The 18,600-nt window shown below is 44.8% G+C and overlaps 2 protein-coding genes across 2 annotated transcripts; one reads left to right on the top strand and one right to left on the bottom strand.

Moving 5' to 3' along the window:
• Positions 1–661: 661 nt before the first annotated feature.
• Positions 662–6,547, top strand: LOC112190722. The gene is made up of 3 exons (XM_024330199.2): positions 662–3,493; positions 5,325–5,635; positions 5,899–6,547. Exons 1-3 carry the CDS (start codon positions 1,128–1,130, stop codon positions 6,249–6,251), a joined length of 3,030 nt encoding a protein of 1,009 aa, XP_024185967.1. The 5' UTR covers positions 662–1,127; the 3' UTR covers positions 6,252–6,547.
• A 555-nt stretch (positions 6,548–7,102) lies between these two features.
• On the bottom strand, positions 7,103–11,769 carry LOC112190737. Its single transcript, XM_024330219.2, has 4 exons — positions 10,257–11,769; positions 8,798–10,126; positions 8,196–8,310; positions 7,103–7,624 (listed from the first exon to the last, which is right to left on the bottom strand). The coding sequence occupies exons 1-4, from the start codon at positions 11,118–11,120 to the stop codon at positions 7,389–7,391; spliced, it is 2,544 nt and encodes an 847-aa protein (XP_024185987.1). The 5' UTR covers positions 11,121–11,769; the 3' UTR covers positions 7,103–7,388.
• Positions 11,770–18,600: the final 6,831 nt, after the last annotated feature.

Genomic DNA, 18,600 nt, shown 5'->3' with positions numbered 1-18,600 from the left:
CTTTTTCTTTAACAAAATCAACATTTCAATTTACACATCTCATTCCTAATTGCAGCAATCAAATAAAATCAAAAAATCATATAACTATACCAAACAAAAAGTTTATATTGTCATACATGTAAAGCTAAACTCAATTCTCACTATCTCCAAAATTGATCAAAGGAAAATATATTTAAATCCAAATAGAAAAAGATTTCATTTTTAATTCAGTTTAAAGCATCAAAACAAAGAGGTGAACCCCCGATCAATATAAACCAAAAAGATTAATATTCAATTTTTAAAATGCGTCAACCGCATTTTGGGTGCTACAGATATAATCTGCTTCAACCACAATCATAAATCCACACATCGAGTAACGGCAGAAGCAGAGCGTTAACGGTCAAACATGATAACGTCAGTTTTCAGCTGTTTGTGTGGAGGAGTGACAGCCACGTCACTGGACCCACTTTGGTGTTTTTACACCTCTGGTGGTTTATGCATGTATTATGAAAATAGTAACTTTGGTGATAATTTGGACGGAGCTTTCCATAAAGTAACAAAAGTTGAAAAAAGCTGTCACGCGTAGTTGTAAACGGACGGTTGATGTGAGCAGCTATAACGATGTGGGATCAAATCCCAGCCCCTAATATTTTTCCACTACAAAAACAAAACAAAGACACGAAGTCACAGAGTCACAAAGCAAACGCTTTGGGTAAAGCTGAGAGAGATAATAGAGATAGAGCACTTGGAGCTTTTACCCCGGTTGTTTCTCTGACCGACGGGCCGACCAAAACTTTACAGAAAATCTGAGATGCTGAAGATTGAAGGAAGCAAAGAAAGTTGAAACGTGAAGCTGAGGATCTAGTCTTTGGTGTTGTTTTGTTTGTTGTCAGGTCAATAACAACGATTGGCTTCATGGATCCCCAACAACACAAGGTTTGAAAATTCCTATTCGAATTCTCAGTTTCCATGGATGCGTTGATCCCTTTTGTTTGAGTATCAATAACGTTAGGGTTCAATCAATCTTCAATCACTAGGGTTAGAGGTTTTTCAAGCTCTCTGATACTGTTAATTTTTATAGTCTCTGTGTCTGGTATAATAGAACTGGATTGGATTGTGAGAGGTTGGTTGTGTGTGTGAATTTCAAAATGCAACCTAGGAGGCACGAGAGTTTCAATAGACAGCAGCCTCCGGCTTCTAAATTACGTCCCACCTACCGATTCGAATCCGGTGCCAACAACCACCCTTATAGTAGTGGTAGTAGGAGGAGACCTGAGGAGGTACATCGGAATATTAGGAGGAGTTTGAGCCCGCAACAAGATCATCTGGGTGTCAGTCAAAGGAATGTTGCTTCTATTCAGAGGGAGTATGGCTGGCATTTGGGCCGCGGTGGTGGCGGTAGGACTGATGGCGTCCGCCGCCGCAGGTCAACATCCGGGTCACCCCTACTGCCTTTTGGTGAAATGCGAAAAATGTCACAATTTGAGGAGGAGGAGGAGGATGGGGATTTGCGGAGGAGTTATTCACCACCACCACAACCACCGGTACCTGTTCCGGCATCTGTTCCTTTGGAGTTAAAACACAGACGTGATAGCGTTGAGGCTGGAAATTATAGTGTCAATGATGATTTGAATGGTAGGAGAGTTTATGGCTCCGAGCATAATGATTTTGGAATCAGTAAAGAAGATTTGAATGAAAGCAGATTGACAGCTGGTGGTAAACATGGGACATTGGGTCAAAAACCAATCCATATGGAAGATAGTGCTGTAAGAGGATCCAAAACCATGTTTATCAAAGGTGACACCGTGCATGGAGCATATCATTCTTCTCCAAGCCTTGGTACTGTTATAACTCAAGGAGCAAGGGGTGGCCACCTACCATCATCAACGCGCAGCATGAGCATACGTCATTCTGACCAAGAAAGGCTTCAGTATGCGGACCCTATATCTTTGGATAGATTACCAGTGACAGAAGCCTACAAAGAAGGAAATAAACCCGTTTTTCCTACAAGAGATGGCTTTTATTCCATGATGTCTGGATCTCATTCCAAGAATTATTTTGCTAGCTCCTCAACAGGGTTGAGGAATGAATTCCAAGATTCCTATCAGCATGAGCAGCATATGCCTTCTTTGGAAGAATTTTCAAGAAGTAGTAGAAAACTTAAAGATTCTGTGAGCATTAATGCATATAGGGAAAGGCCGGTAGTAGAGTTTTCTCGAGACCCTGATTCTGGGCAGAAGAATCTGACATTTTACCAGAGAGATAGTCCTACTAGAGTTGAGTATGATGATGATTATTATTTCTACCCAAACTCAAGAGGAATGATATTTGACGATCGTGAGCTTCCATCTGATCACTTACACAAAGTGATGCATCCACGAGCACCACTTGACTATGACCATTCTCGGATGGGTTATGATCATAGAACTGTGTCAAGATCTAGTACCATGCTCCCTGTTGTGGAAAGAATTGATAATACTGAGGATTATTCTGGAAATTCAAGGAAGCGCATTATGCTGAATAATTCTACTTTAGAAAGGCATACACTATCAGACTACCCTGATATAAGCAGAATATCAAATGCATCAAAGCAGAGTGGAGAATATATGGGTTCTGGACGCATGCATGACAAGTTTGGAAGGAGAATTTCACAAGATTATGAAACATCGCATTTGGGTGCAGCACAAGTTTGTCAAATCTCACATCTGAAAGAAGATTATGGTTATGAAAGAGATGGAAACCTGAAGTTTCAGGACAGACAGTGTCCTGTGTCTAAATATGACCCAGAAATGCATAGAAATACTATTAAAATGCAGAGTATGAGAGACAAGCTTGGGGTTTATGAACCATCAGATAGGGTGGTGAAAAGAAAATATGTTAATGAAGAGCATGGAAGTATCCAAAATCCTAGAGAAATTATGTCAGGTAAATGGAATACCTCTAGAGAGTTTCAAGATTTGTATGATAGTGGTGAAGAGTGGAATGGTGAAGATGTAGGATCTATGTATACATCTAGATCAGCAAGATTGGGCCATAATGAACACTATAAGGCCCAGAGGAAATATGCTGGAATAGACCAGTATGATGAATTTGCATCTGATGATCGGCTGCCGTCTCAAGACTCTTTGGCAGATGCACAAAGGCACTCAGTTAGATATTATAAACATGGAGATCGGTATGCCAAGGGTCACCAAAACTATGGTTCATTAAGTAGGCATAGGTCACAGCAAGTTGACATAAAAAGTGGCTTTCACAAACAGCACAAAGTTTGGAAGAGAAATGATAATTATCTAGAGGATGTCCACAGAGGTGATGATAATGATGCTGATACATCAGAAAATGGGTTGAGTTCTGCAGCTCCTGAGCCATCAGAGGATTCTGAGGAGTTTATGCAATTGGTACAAGAAGCCTTCCTAACATACTCTAAACAATTAAATATGAACCCTGGTGTTCGGAGAAGATACATGGAACAAGGAAAGGCTGGGACTTTATTCTGCATCGTATGTGGCCGAAGGTCTGTTTTCTTTTGTCATGTTCTTTCTAAGTGGGGTTCCTGTTTTATCTTTTCGTTCCGGAGTTTTTAAATATTACTCTTACAGATGCAGTCAACTTAGTATGCTATAATTTTAAGATTTGTTACTTGGGTATTCTTAGGATTTTTATATAGTTGATAGTACATTGTTGTCTGAGTACTGAGAGGTGGATGGTGGATTCAAATCAATGTGGTACAGGAAGGAACAATGTGGGTAAAAGTTGCACCATGATGCTACTTCAAGCACCTTTTATGATGTTAGGTTTTATGAAAATTATATCATGTCATGGTCTTTGGATTCCATCTATATCGTTCGGTAAATGGCTATTTAGACAATGGTGTTTGGAGTTGTTCATTGACCAATCCTGGTTTGAAATTTCCAAATAAGTCGCTTTTCTTGGGGAATGACCCCATCCAAATGATAATAAAAAGGTGATTAAGCAGTGGATGGTGACTAACAGGGTCTGTTTTGTTTCTTTGGTTCCTTTTCATTGATAGACCAAACTAAAATGCAGATGTGCTGTATAATAATTTTAGGTTTCAGTGTTGGAATGATAACTTGCAAAATGGTTGTTTTATGGGTCTGGACTCTGGAGGGTTGGGATTGGTCCTAGGGCATTTGGGTTTCAAATGGACACAAGTGTCAATCCAGGTGCATTTCATGTATTTATTGATTCAAATTGGGTTCCCACAAGTGAAAACAGGTGACTCATCTCACTCTTGTCTAGTGAAATCTTTAAGGCTCTAGAGTCTATAGTTGTATTTTATAGATCTGGCTATATTATGAACAGTCTGTTTAAAGGTGGTTGAGTTATTGAGTAAGAAAGGGGAAAGAAGGATCTGTAACAGAAGTTGGAGTAATAGGCCCAGTGGGAATACAAACTGTGAGTAGTTTAAAGTTCCCTTTCTGTTGAGCACGTGGAAGTATCAACATTTGCTGGTTGAGAAGATAAACAAGTTTGAATATAATGATTTGATGGCATTCTCGTTGGTTGACTGCGTTAAGTGATCTCCGTATATTCTGTATTACCCTGCCCTTAGTTAGAATTCTTTACCAAAATCTAGAGATTGTAAGCTCACTTTATGAATAGGTGGACTTTCCAAATCAATTGCTCTTGGTAATAGTATGATTTGGGAGCTCTTTAGAGGAAAACCAAATCATTTTTTGCCTGTTAGGTTCTTAAATATGTCACATTCTTCCAGTGTATTTATGCATTTTTAGGAAAGGGGATTTCGAACCAAATTATGAATAAACAAGTTGATAAAACTTAAGGGGCAGTCTTGTCAAGATCTAGACTCTCATTCGTGTCCTCTCTTACTGCTCCCCATTTGATGAGTACTTATACTTTACGAGATCTGTTTCTGTGTCAGACTTTGTGTCTTAGTGTCTTAAATATGATGTCCGAAACCTGGCAAAAGGAGGTCTGGTAGAATACGGCTATAGAGTCTGCCATATCGGGTCTGTCACAACTTATGAATTTCTTTACATGATATGAGGGGGATGGTGAAAGCCTTGCAGCAAATGAGAAATGAGACAATCTGAATGAAACAAGGTTTTCGCAACTGATGGCCATTATATAGTATTTGTTTTTACTTCTTTCCTTTGGTCAACTTTTTTAGTCTTGTTCCACTAATTTTTTTCTGTCTAACTTTTGATTAAGATATCATAATTTGTTCTTCCTTCTGTTATGTGTTAAATACTAGTGGATGCACATTTCTATATGATTTTATCGTGTTTAAATTTTGGAAGAAGTGAAAATCATGAGTTGTCGTCCTTTTACAGTTTGTTACTTTATTTTTCTTCCTGTTACAGCTTCTCGAAGGAGTTCATGGACACCCAACGATTGGTAACACATGCATTTATGTCTAAAAAAGCTGGATTGAGGACACAACACTTGGGACTTCTCAAAGCAGTTTGTGCTCTGTTGGGGTGGAGTACTGTTATCCCCACTGACATAGTACTATGGGTTCCCCAGGTCTTGCCCAAGGCAGAAGCTTTGGCTCAGAAGGAAGATTTGATTCTTTGGCCTCCAGTCATTATTATCCACAATATTTCTATGTCAGACAACAATCCTGAAAATTGGAAGGTTGTAAGCATTGAAGCTCTTGAGGCTTTTCTAAGAGGTGGGTATCGTGTTTTAACAGTATAAAAATTCCAACTGTACATTTCTCAGGCATTTGATAGGCTTAAAAAAAATGAATTGAGAATAGAAAATAAGAATTATATGTATCATGCTGTATAACGTGTAAAATTTGACTCGGTGACAAGTTTTCTGTAAAGCTTCATATTCTGTCAAATCTTGATAGATTAGTTTGTATTGTACTTGGTGTTTGAACTACAATTTTTGTTCTGAATTCCATCTTTTGGGTTCTCTATAAAATGGCAGGTAAAGGTTTAATAAGGGGAAGAATCAAGATGTGCCTGGGGAAGCCTGCTGATCAAAGTGTTGTGTTGGTGAAGTTCTTGGGAACTTTCACTGGGCTTGGGAATGCAGAGAGGATTCATAAGTATTTTGCAGAGCAGAACCGTGGCAGAGCAGACTTTGAGCGAGCAACGTCCAATAACGGAAAAATTGTGGAAGCAGGAATGCAGGTTGACAGTGTGGAGGAGCGATTTTTACATGGATATATGGGGATTGCGGAGGACTTAGATAAAGTAGATTTTAATACCAGGAACTGGAGTTTGATAAAGAGCAAGAAGGAGATTCAGGACCTGGCCAATGCTCCTGTTAAACCTTGATGAGAGAGGCAGCTTTATATCTGGGTACAAATACTAATTTAAGGATTGGACAATGCTATACAGCCGAACAATTTTACCGAGCTGACATGTAATGGGGATTTCTTTTGAAATATGTGATACTGTGGTGTGATTGTATAATGTCTTAGGTTGGAAAAGAGATGGAGAAAACAGTTTAAATACATTTGCTATCTTCGATCATGTCAAAAGGAGAACATCATTTCCTATCTTGTAAAAATTGAAGTCACATCCAGTTTTTCATTATCAGTGCAATAAACTGTATTGTGAACTTGTTGCTAGGGTAATTGACTTATGGAAAGCCAATTTGCCATCTATTTGCCAAGAAGGTTTTGCTTTGATTTTTGACCAGTCGTGAATCAAACCATTAATCTATTTCCCCTACAGCCACGGAATTGTAGTATGTATGCAAGGGGTCTTTATCTTCATCACCTTCTGGCTTCGGCTTTGTTAGCCGCCCTCCCCCACCTCGAATTCCACCCTTCACTATTGAAGGGGACTTGTTGCCATTGAAACTTGAAAGCCCAGATATTGGCAATTTTTGACAAACGGTCTCCCTTCCGTAGCGAAATGTCCCCCTCCACCACAAACCCCCACCCCCGGCGGCAATAATCTGGCTGATGGAAATGGAAGAGCAAACAGGTAACTGGGTATGTAAATTCTTTCGAAGACACGAAACGAAAATAATCTCAAAATTGTAGGATTCCGTTTCGTGCGTTCACATCAAAGCTCTTTCTAATCTCATCTCTGAGTCCCCATTTTCAATAATTTAAGGCAAGCTAGTTTGACTGTTGCATTTTTCACCTTCCAAGAGAAGAAAACACCAAAAAAGGGAGGAAATTCAAATCTTTTCTGAGCTTTTTTGGTTCTTTTTTTCTATTCCCCAAGAAAATAAACCAAGTCGAATTATACACTATTGGTAATGGTGTGAGGTTATAATAATACAGAATGTACATTCAATCAAAACCTATACAAAATCATACTACTTAATTCAACACTTGTTCTTCCAAAGGCTTCAAAAACAGCCATAGGGCATTAAGGCTGCGCTCCTTCCTGTAATAAAAAATTGGTTATTTCCATTTCCAACTGTCATCAGGAACACCTAAATTGCACCTAAATTGGTCAATCAAGTACATAAACTGCAGCAGCATCGGGTGATCCGAGAACTTGGGCAGCTTCAGCAATTCTAAATGCCATTGCAGCTTTGTAAGTTGCCAAATCTGCATTCTGCATAAGTACCTGAGCTCTCTGTCGTTTGCGGATAGCTAAATCCACAGATCTGTCTGCTGCCGCTTTTGCCTCTTCAACTTTAAGCACAGCATTCTGTTCTTGCAAAGCATCTTGTTCTGCAGCCATTGCTGTACAGGAAAAAAAGTCGAGAATATAAGTTTCCTTGGTTGCAATCAAAAGCTATACTATATATTTTCAAGAAAAGCAACACTGATTATTGGCATCACTTGAGAACTTCTACTTCTAAAACACAGAAGATACAATACGAGTGACAAATTTTATGATTCCACCAAGAACATAGAATTTGAAGCAGATCAAGTGATACATTAAGAAACAGTATTCAATAGTAATGCTAACTTCTTTTCTGTTAACATACAGAGCATCACTCCCCCTAGTGTTCTCGGTTTTATTTATAGTTTGTCCTAATAGTGATAAAATGTCAATTAACATTCTTTTAAGGACTATATTGGTGGTATCAGTAACACACCAACACTCAGTCCACATCAATCCCATTATACTTACATGTGAGTGGATTTGCACTTTTAGCAGCCATGCCATGTGAACTGATGAGCTCATCTAAAGTATATGTGACATGATAGTGTATTTCATGCAACTGGTGGCTTATTACAAATAGTGTCACATAGCGCATGTATAAATCATTTTTACCACTAGCATAACCATATAAAGCAGTGAAATTACCTTGCAAGAAACTAGGTTGTTTTCCTCTGCCAAATTGACTAGGCTGTCGTTTGAATGATCTTCTCTTGCGCATAACAGGCTTTGAGTCCAGCAGTGGTCTTTTCACTTGATGCCCCTGTTAGAGAGGATGGTTATATTAATTTCCCCATCATCAGTACTAAAACACAAGGACAGGCAAAAGTACAAAAATATTCAGATAACAAAGGTGTTGTGGATTCAACAAAATTCAAATCGATAAATACTGAAAAAAAATCACCACACTTCCAATAGCATAACATTCAAACATTCACTACTACTGATACATGGCATCAAATAACAAAGCGAAGATTCTTGACCTACAGAAACTGAATGGCCATCAACTTCCATTATGCAGGATATACAACTAAAGACACACAGAGAGGAAAAACTCAAACAGAAAATACCATTTGCAAACAACAATCATCTTATACAAACCTACAGCAGTGAATGAGAGCAATTACCAAGACAAATCCTACATCTAACTAAGTAACAAGTCAAACCAGAGATTCCTCCAATACATAAGAACTTCAGGAAAATATATTGCCAAAATATAAAAGATCTGAAGCATAATATATAACTTGTACCTGGAAGACCCTAAGCAATGATGACTTTTTCTGCTTCCTTTTATTCATCCAATAACGATATACAGCTTCTACTACATCCCTCTTTCCCATGTCCAGAAAATGACTAGCAGCAGCAATTCCATCAGAGAAATCATATGGTTTACTGTAAAATGCCTTCTCAAAGGCATCAACCATTAATTCAAATTTATCCTCAGAAACATGTTCATGATCTTCAAAGTCCACGTTAGACTTCTTCAGCCATTCCTCATCTTCAGAGTCCATGTCATAATTCGCCGTCTTCTTTGCAAAGGATCTAGACACCTCATCTTCCTTCACAGATATGTATGACTCTGGTATGAGAAACGGGGAACTGTGGCTATCTGCATAACCTGGGACTTCACGCACCCCTGGCACAGGAATGGATTTTGCAGTGGCATTACGGTCAGAAGCAGGCTCAGGAATGAACTCAATGGTGGCATTACGATCAGAACATTCCCTGTAAAGCTCCTTGAAAGTAGTCCACTCACTTCGATCCGGAAACTCTAGCCTCAAAATATCACTATCTGGGGACCAGATTATATCATGTGTAAAACGGTTAGAGCCCGGCCTTATTACTTTCTCTTTCTCTGCTTTGTGAGTAAGTCGCGTTAATCCATCTTTCTTGACCACAAGAAGCCACTCTCCAGCAGAAGAGGTTTCTAGCATAATGGTTACTCCAACTTCCCTATAACATCTGTCTGATTCAGAGACCAATAAGTTTGCAGTGCAGCATGTCGAATCTAAATCTTGCACCAATCTATCCGCATTCGAACTCACTGCTTTCGAGTTCGTTGCAGAGCAAGTTGAATCTGACCTCCTAAGCTTCTGATTCGAGGCTACAGAAGAAAAGGAAAGGCCATTCTTCTTTAATTCTGAAACCAAGGCTCCATTTGGTTTCCGTAAAGCAACAAAAGAAGGATTTCTAGATCTCCTCCTCCTCAATGAACTCCTCCTCTTTTGAATACCACCTCGTGAACTTAAACCATTCCTATACACTGTGCTTCTACAACCTAATTTGGGGACTTTTACAACCGGATGCAACGGTCTGTTTTCAGCGTGATCAACCTCATGCAAGACTACACACTCATCACTGTCATTGCCACACTGATTAACATCATCATCATCATCTACATGCCCATCATTGAGATAATTTACAGGAAGAATTGGCCGAAAAATGTATCTAAAATGCATTTCGGAGTGCATGAGCGTGAAACATTGAGGAACTGCAGAAAAGTCCACAGAAAACATTGGCATGAACTCCTTGCTCCCAAAGAACTTGCAAACTCCAGAGCCAATAGTAGAAGAACGTACCTGAAACAATACTTAGGATTTGAAAAACTGTATAACAAAAAAACAAAACAAAAATAAAGGTATACATAGACATTTAGATGCTACAACAGTCGTCAACAGCCAATTTAAATGTGGTAGAGCAACCACTTACCCAGGAAAAATTAATGCCAGGCAAGGCAAAAACAATGCTGAGGGGCTCCGAGACAAGGAATTGAGAAAGCTCAGTCAATTGCAGGCTGGACCTCGACATGTACACCAAAATCGAATACAAAAGCCGAGCAGCCCAGTTTCGTCTGCCCCATGAAGACTCAAATGTAATGTGAAGCACTTCAGGGCTTGCAAGATCCAACCTCTCAGCTCCTGCCAAGCTGCCACTGCCACTTGTCTTCCTCCTCTTCCTAGCAAACCTCTGCCCGTACATTCTATCCTCAGAGCCACATTGATTCTCCACATTGACCGAGTGACCGGTCCGTTTCCTCTTCCTGGTATATACAATCCCGAACCTCTTATACTGCTTGAGCCCATCAGCCAAAACCTTAGTCTCAACAGGCTTCTCAAGGACTCGACTGACCGAAACAACTATATTCGGCTTAGGCTTATGGCCCGCTAGCCGGGTGGCTCTGGTCCATCCCTTATGCTTTAAACCAATTGCATCAGAATCACGACCTTCCCCATTGTTCTTGATGAGCTTGAACCAGTCCTCGTCCTCGTTGGTTCTCTCATGCTTGACCACAGAGGACTCGGACCAGAGGCGGCGGCCCGAACGCAAGACTCGGGCTCCGTCCACCCCCTTCCCCATCCCGAAAACCCTCGTGGTCCTCCTCATCTCCACCGATGGCATTTCCTTCCTCAAATTCCGAAGCACCACCACTCTCGGCCTCGCACTCTTCCTCCTCCTCCTCCTCCTCCTCGACTCCCTCGCAGCCCGTCGTCTCCGAGTCGATCTCCGAGTCGACTCAGTCCCAAACTCGGACCCGAAACTCTCAATCTCAGAAAACGGCGACGCCAGCCTCATATTCACATGAATTCAGAGAAGGCGCCATACCTCAGCACCGGGAAGAAGGAAAAGAAAAAAAAAAAAACTTCGCTTTCTATGGACTCCCCGGGACTCGGCCTCCGACTCGGGACTCAGAGCGAGTTCGACTTCATTAAAAAAAGGTTTAAAATTTATCTATAAAGGTGAAAAATAAGAGGTAATTGAAAAGGAAAAGGGGACCGGGTAGTCAAGAAAGATAATCAAGATGGATATGAACAGGAACTATACAAAATCTACAAGAAGAACAACATAGGAAGACATACAGAGACTAATTTACAGGCGAAACACCGAGATCTGGGAAAAAAGAGAGAGATGGGTACGGAAGATCGAAGATCGAGGATCGGCGATCTTTTTGAGTTGACGTTGTAAGAGAAAAAGAGAGGGAGGTTGGAGATCGGTGACAGGGGGGGGGGGGCGGTTGGGACTGTGCGTGTTTAGGGACTATCGGCTAGGGTTTATGATAAAAACCACAGAGGGAGAGTTTTGGGGAAAACCAATCGCCGACTCATGGGAGCCGTTGGATAAGAGATCTGGACGGTGGGAAATAAAGCGAGGTTTGTTTCCTTAAGAAGGATTCTCGGTCGCTCCAAAGAGAGAGAGAGTGTGTGGGGGTTTGTGTCTGAGAGAGTGTGAGACTGAGAGAGGTTGATATTTTCTTATTTTCTTTGTCTAAATGGAAAAGACTGAAATAGGCTTTGATGTGACGCGAGGGAAATTTGGGAATTTGGAAGTGTGGGAAGGGGTTTGGGTCTTTTCATGGCAATTGAGATTGCATTTCGGGGTAAGAATCGGCGAGTATTGCTCCAGGTAATTCGGGATTTCAATTTTGTTACGGTTGTAAATCTTGAAGCAGTAAAACTCCAGATCTCTCCTATTCATTATGACACTTTCCTTTTGAATATTTTTCCTTTTTTTTAATAAATAAGTGTCTTATTAAAACTTGTATTATCGATTAACTGGGGTGTATTGTATCTATACTATTATTATTAAGAGAAGAGAGCTTGCTCTCCAAAACTGAAATTTTTTATCAAAATATCTCTCAAATATTAAAAAACATTTGAACTCAAATATTTGAGAAAGACAAAATTGTCAATTCATAAATAAAAGAAAAACAAAAGAAAATTAAAAAAAATTTAAAAATAAAAAACAAAATATTTGCAGCAATTTTCTACACATTCTGTGTTGATGCCTAAAAGTCCAGCGGTAGCTGGACCCTAGCTAACGTTGATCCGGTGGGCGGATCATTACTTATGTTGTTCTCGAAGTTACCGTTACCTGTCAAATGAAATACAATGGGCGTCAGAGGGAGACCGCGCCGGGCGGTCTTCTGCTCTCCGATGCCTAAGTTAGTCAATGTATTTGTGCTGACAAAGTAGCAGTAGGTAAGTATTGAATGCGTGTTTAATGAGGAGAGAGGAGAGAACCTTTTATAGGTGAGGAAGAGGTTGATCTTCTCTTTGTTTTCGATGTGGGACTGACATGCTTCAGTTCCCAATTTCAGAAGCTTCTGATGCCATCTTGGCGTGGCGCGTAGCGGCGCGTCGGCGGCGATCTGGAGGTGGTCCGACGCCGAGGCCGTAGCCTGTCTGGCGGTGTGTCTGCATGTCATTCCTTCAGTTGGAATTAGTACCTTTGGCGGTACAATGAGTGTGGCCCATTATAGCTAATTATGCTTGCAAATGTACATGCATGTACAAGTTCCCCAATTCCCCAGTCAAGGAGGGCAATCTTGGTTGGGGAGTTGCTCGGTGGTTTGAAGCGTTTTCTTCCGCTAGACTTGCAAGAGCATAATTAGCGTCAGTGCGTCGTCAACCGTTGGTTTTACTGAGCAAACGCTTTATACCCTTTCGGGCGGGCCCCTGCTGGGCCCCCTAGGGAGTCCCCCACTCCCCGGCGAAGATAGACCTCCGGATGGTCGGCAAATTGTTTGTTGAGGGGGAGCTGCACGGAGCAGAGGGTGTTGGGTAGCGAGCCCAATGTGACACCCAAATGACGGGGGTCAACATGCCTGATTAGGGCCGTCGTAGACTGTTGACTAGTCCCCGTGTCCCGTAGGGACGGTCTGACGGTAACGCCGCGTGGCAGTCGTTGTCAGAGTGAGGCATGGCCTCGGGATTCGCAGTTTGGCGGATATCCCCCCGCTAAATGTAGCAGGAAGCAGCGTCCGGTAGACGCGGCTGTCGGTATTTTGTTGAACGATATTGCGTTCAACAAAGTACGCAGTTTGCAAGGGGGTTCCGCCGAAGATGTATAGCGGAAGACACCCCGCTTGCAGGATGGCCATGGAGAAGTTCCGCTGACGGGGTTCCGCTCAGCGGAGACTTCCTCACTTGGAAGAGGACAAGGGAGAAGTTCTGCTGGCGGGGTTTCGCTCAGCGCAGACTTCGCTCAGCGGAGGCTTCGTCGCTTGGGGGATGACAAGGGAGAAGTTTCCGCTGGCGGGATTTCGCTCAGCGGAGACTTCATCACTTGGAGGATGACAAGGGAGAAGTTTCGCTGGCGGGGTTTCGCTCAGCGGAGACTTCATCACTTGGAAGAGGACAAGGGAGAAGTTCCGCTGGCGGGATTTCGCTCAGCGCAGACTTCGCTCAGCGGAGGCTTCGTCGCTTGGGGGATGACAAGGGAGAAGTTTCCGCTGGCGGGATTTCGCTCAGCGGAGACTTCATCACTTGGAGGATGACAAGGGAGAAGTTTCGCTGGCGGGGTTTCGCTCAGCGGAGACTTCATCACTTGGAAGAGGACAAGGGAGAAGTTATCGCGATGGTTACTTCCACCAGACGCTTCGTCTGGTGGTAGTAGACACGTGTCCAACCCGCAGGGGGTTAGCGTGCGGAGGCCTGTCCCCTAAGCCTGGCCGTCTGCTTGCCATAAATGATAGTAATTACGGGTTTCGCAATCGAAGCCACGCCTCGGTTAATCCGGGTATTAAGTGGAGGGCTGTGACACGTGTACGGCTGTCGTGTGATGTCGTTTTGCAGCGGACGGCGGAGGACGCGCTGATGTTGACATAAAAGGGGGGGAAAGCTAGCGAGATTTGACACTTTGGTAAAAGCTTCAAAACCACAGCCGTGTTCTTATCGCTCTACTTGTCTGAGACTGAAGAAAGAGGTTGCCGGAGCTTGGAGATATCGTTCCCAGAGAAACGGCGATAGCGGTCCCCTAGGATTACCATGCATCAGCGTATCGTAGGCTTTACCACCGAGGTTGGTTTATGGATTTATTTTTCCTGTTTCATTGGATCTGCTACTTTCTGGGTTTTGTTGTTTGTCTTTCTGGGGTGACTGCTGGTTTTGTTGGGCGTGTTCTGAGGTGTAAAATGGGATTTTGGGGGGGGGGGGGGGGGGGGGTTGAATTGCGGTTGGCCAAGCGTTAGTGGTTAGGGATTTAGATGGTCGAATCTGGGTTGAGTGCGTTTGTTCGTGTTTTGGCATTTTATGGGTTTTTTTTTTTGTTCTTGATGTGCTCGGCTATAACTGATGTGAGAATAGGCTAGATCTGTGTTTGTGCTAACTGATATGGGTTTTAGGGTTTTGGGATGGCTAACGTCATAGAGATTTCGAGCAGTGAGGATTCCGGGTCTGACGTGTCGTTCAGCGCGGCGGATAGGATTTTTATTGACTCGTTGCGTCCGTCTGCCCATGCAGGAACCTCACTGCCAGAACCACTAGAAGTTGAGCCGCTACAGACCATCCCCTGGGAGGTAGCAATGGGTCGTGGTTCGCGTCCAGAGAGCTCTAGGGCGGGTGAGGCCGCTGCTGCCAACGCTAGGCGCAACGAGCGTTTGGCGAGTAATAGCGCTGCTAGCGGCTCTGGTGGAGGAGAAGAAGTAGCGGGTGAGAATGCTGAGTCGGCGTGGTTTCTATCTGATGGCACCGCCGTCGACGAGGCAGGAGGGCGGATGGACGCCGCTGCCGTTAACCGAATGAAGCAGACGTTCCGGTTGCCGGGCTCGGTAAAGCTGCGCCCGCCGACAGCGGATGAGAAGGCCTCGATTCTCCCAGCGGGATTTGCTGCCGTTCATAAGGCGATATTCCGCCAAGGAGTGACATTCCCGCTGGTGCCCAATCTCCAAATCCTGGTGTGCGAATTTGGCCTTGCCCTTGGTCAGATTTGCCCCAACATGTGGCGGTTGATGTTGGCCATGAACTCACTCTGGCGGTTGTCCGGGTGCGAGGGGCCTACTGTGGCGGAAGTGCTTCACTTCTACGAGCTGGTGTACGTGAAGCGTCGGGGTTGCAAAGGGCAAGTGAACTTGAGCCGCCGGCAGGGAGCCCCCAAGCTGATCGAAAATCTAAGGGACTCAATGTCCTACTGGCGGGGGACCTTCTACGTCGCCACAGAGGGTTGGGAGTATCACGCCAGGTCGAACGAGGGAGGGCCGACATTTAGGATTAAGTTGGAGTTCCAACCCATTCGAGGTTGGTAACCGGTTTCCGCTGAACGTAGTTGGCGGGTTTACGTATTTGCATTTGTAGTCTCACTAACGATTACCGTTTTTGTGCAGCGGGACTGCGGTATACGCTAACGCGCGAAGAAGAGTGCCGCGTAGCGAGGATCAGAGGTTGCTGGCGGAACCGCAACTTGCTTGATTTCCGACTTCTGACCGGTTGGGAGTTGCTGGTCGACCAGCGGCTAACGCGTTCCATTGGTGAGAAATCTCCGCCACACCATTCTCTCTTCTTTTTTTTTTTTTTTTTTTTTTGTGTGCGCGCTCTGGAATGACTGGTACCCTTTTTTTTTCTTTTTTTTTTTTTTAGAAACTCCGCCGGGTAATAAATCAAGTCGCGACGCTTTCGAAAAGGCCATGGACCGCGCGGAGATAGACGACTTTCTGGAGGCCATGTACACCGAGGGGCTGGCGGCTCAGCAGACGCTGGTGAACACCGAGACACTGGCACTGAGTCAGTCGGAGGTTCCCGTGGTGCTGCCTATGCCGCACCACTCCCACCTTGGTGAGGATGGTCTGCCGGTAGTGCAGACGGGGACCCAAGCGGGTGGCGGGGATAGGGGAGGCGTTGCAGCTGGGTAACAGAAGGAGAGGATGCCTGCTCAGAGGCGTGGCCCTCAAAAGGGGAAAGTGGTGCAACCGGCGGAGCTGCCAGCGAGGGTGACGAGGACCGCCGCCGGGAACCAAAGGGCGCTGGAGAGAAAACGCCGGCAGGTTGATTCTCCTGACGAGGAAGAGGAAGAGGAGGTTGAGGTAATCGGGGCCCGCCGGCAGAAGAAGGCTCTCCAAGCTCCTTCCAAAGCTGTTGCGGTGGAGGGAGAGACGGCCGCCGGCAGTGATCTGGACTCGTTTGCCGAGTACGCCGCGTTCATGACAGATGGTGAGCGGGAGTTCCTCTTCCATCTATGCGAACGGCTAGGGTTCGGCGGCCTAGCGGGTATCTCGCGCCCCACGGCAATTGACCAATCGCCCTTCAGCTCGGCGTTTGGTCAAATATCGGCGGGACTGCACGACATGTTCGTGGCGGCGTCGAAGCGGCCCCTGATTGAGGGGGAGCTCAGGGATGAAATCCAAGGTCTCCAGAGGGAGTTGGCGGAGGCGAAGGAGAAGCTGGCGGAGGCGGAGCGGGGGTTTGCCAAGGCGGAATGTGACTATGCCGACGTCCGCGGTAAGTTCAACGTAGCCATTGAGCGGGACTTGGAGAGGAATGAATATGTCTCCAAGTTGGAGCAAGACATCGTCCTACTGCAGGAGCGGATAGCCGCCAAGGATAAAAAACTCATTATTGTGCAGCGGGAGTCCGCCGAGAGAATGGCTGAAGTGAAGCGGCTGGGGGGTGAGGTTACCCGGCTGAGGGCTGAAGGGAGTACCACTGCGGTCGCCGCCGTTGAGGCGTTCAAGCAGTCAGCGGAGTTTAAGAAGGCAATGACCGAGGCCTGAGCAAATATAGACATGCTGAAGCGGAAGGGCGCCATCGACTTCGCCAAAGCGTCACAGCCTGACGTGCCACCGACTGAGAGTATCCCGCCGGAGACAGACGTGCCTGCCCCAGCCGGTGTCTGCTCGGGCAGCGGAGAAAGTGGCGCTCATCCGGCGGAAGGGTCCCAGCAGACTCCCCACCCCACCCCGTCGGAGGTTTCACGTGCCGGATTCCTGGAGGCACACACCCGAGCGGATGGTACCATGGAGACCCCCAGTCCGACGGCGAGAGGGTCCGACCAAGCGAGTCGATCGATCGTGCCGCCGCCTGCCGAAGCAGAAAATGTCGAAGGCAACCCCTGAAGCCGGCCGAGGCCGCTGGAGACCTTCCTAGTTTTTTTTTGTTTTGTTTTGTGGCCGCTGAGTCACGACAGCTTGTAAAAAATATTGAAAGTGAAATAAATTTCTGACTTGGTTTGCCATGATGTGTTTGCAAGTGCTAGTGTTTTGAGTTATATATATTTCTTCTGTCGATCAATGAAACATTAAAGGAATTAAGATTGGTCCAAGTGCACCACGTGGCGGACGAAGTCTACCGACGATTGCTGGCGTTGCCAGCTGCCCTCAGTGCTAGACTTGGTAACAATGGTTTGAATAATTCCTCGTTTCATTGATAGCTGACGGATCAGTGTACAACAGTGGGGTAGTACCCGTTGGGTAGCTTCCCTTAGCTAAATATTTGAGCAAAAATTTAGCCAAGTCAAGATGCTCTTGGGTAGCGGTTTGACTATTTGTAGTAATACCGAAGGTGTTCAGTATTCCAAGGGTGGGTCGACATGACGCCGTCCTTGTCCATTAAGTAGAAGGTGCCTGGGCTAACGACTTCCACGATTTTGTATGGGCCTTCCCATGTTGGGCAGAGTTTTGTAGGTGGCGGGATGACTTCCTTCATTACCCAGTCCCCCAGTTGGAGGTTCTGGGCCTTGACTCTGGCGTTGTAGAAACGCGATACCCGTTGTTTGTTTTGCAAGTTATGCAGATGGGCCTTGTATCTTCTTTCTTCTAGGAGATCCCTGTCCAAGTTGACGCCGTCGTTGTTGGTCTCTAGGCCGTAGCCTTCGACCCTAGCGGTAGGATGAGTTACCTCCATAGGAAGGACCGCCTCTGTGTCGAACATCATACAAAAAGGAGTTTCGCCGGTGGCGGTAGATGGGGTTGTCCGGATGGCCCATAGGACCTCTGGAAGTTTTTCTGCCCACAAACCCTTGGCGTCGTCGAGCTTCTTTTTTAGCAGCTTCTTGATTATCTTGTTTGCTGCTTCGACCTGGCCGTTGGTTTGGGGATGGGCGACAGATGCAAAACTTAACTTGGTGCCCAGGTTGGCGGCAAATGAGATGAGTTCCTTATTGTTGAACTGTGTGCCGTTGTCTGTAATGATTGTATGTGGGACACCATAGCGGCAGTAAATACTCTTCCAAAGGAAGCGAATTACCTTTGCGGTAGTTATTGCCGTCAGTGGCTCCGCCTCTATCCACTTACTGTTGTAATCTATGGCAACAATGATGTATTTGAACTGACCCCTGGCGGTTTGGA

The sequence above is a fragment of the Rosa chinensis genome, chromosome 1 (genome assembly GCF_002994745.2).
Source record: "Rosa chinensis cultivar Old Blush chromosome 1, RchiOBHm-V2, whole genome shotgun sequence".
Lineage (NCBI taxonomy): Eukaryota > Viridiplantae > Streptophyta > Magnoliopsida > Rosales > Rosaceae > Rosa > Rosa chinensis.
Note: the sequence above shows the minus strand (reverse complement) of the source record. Positions and strands in the feature narration are given on the sequence as shown.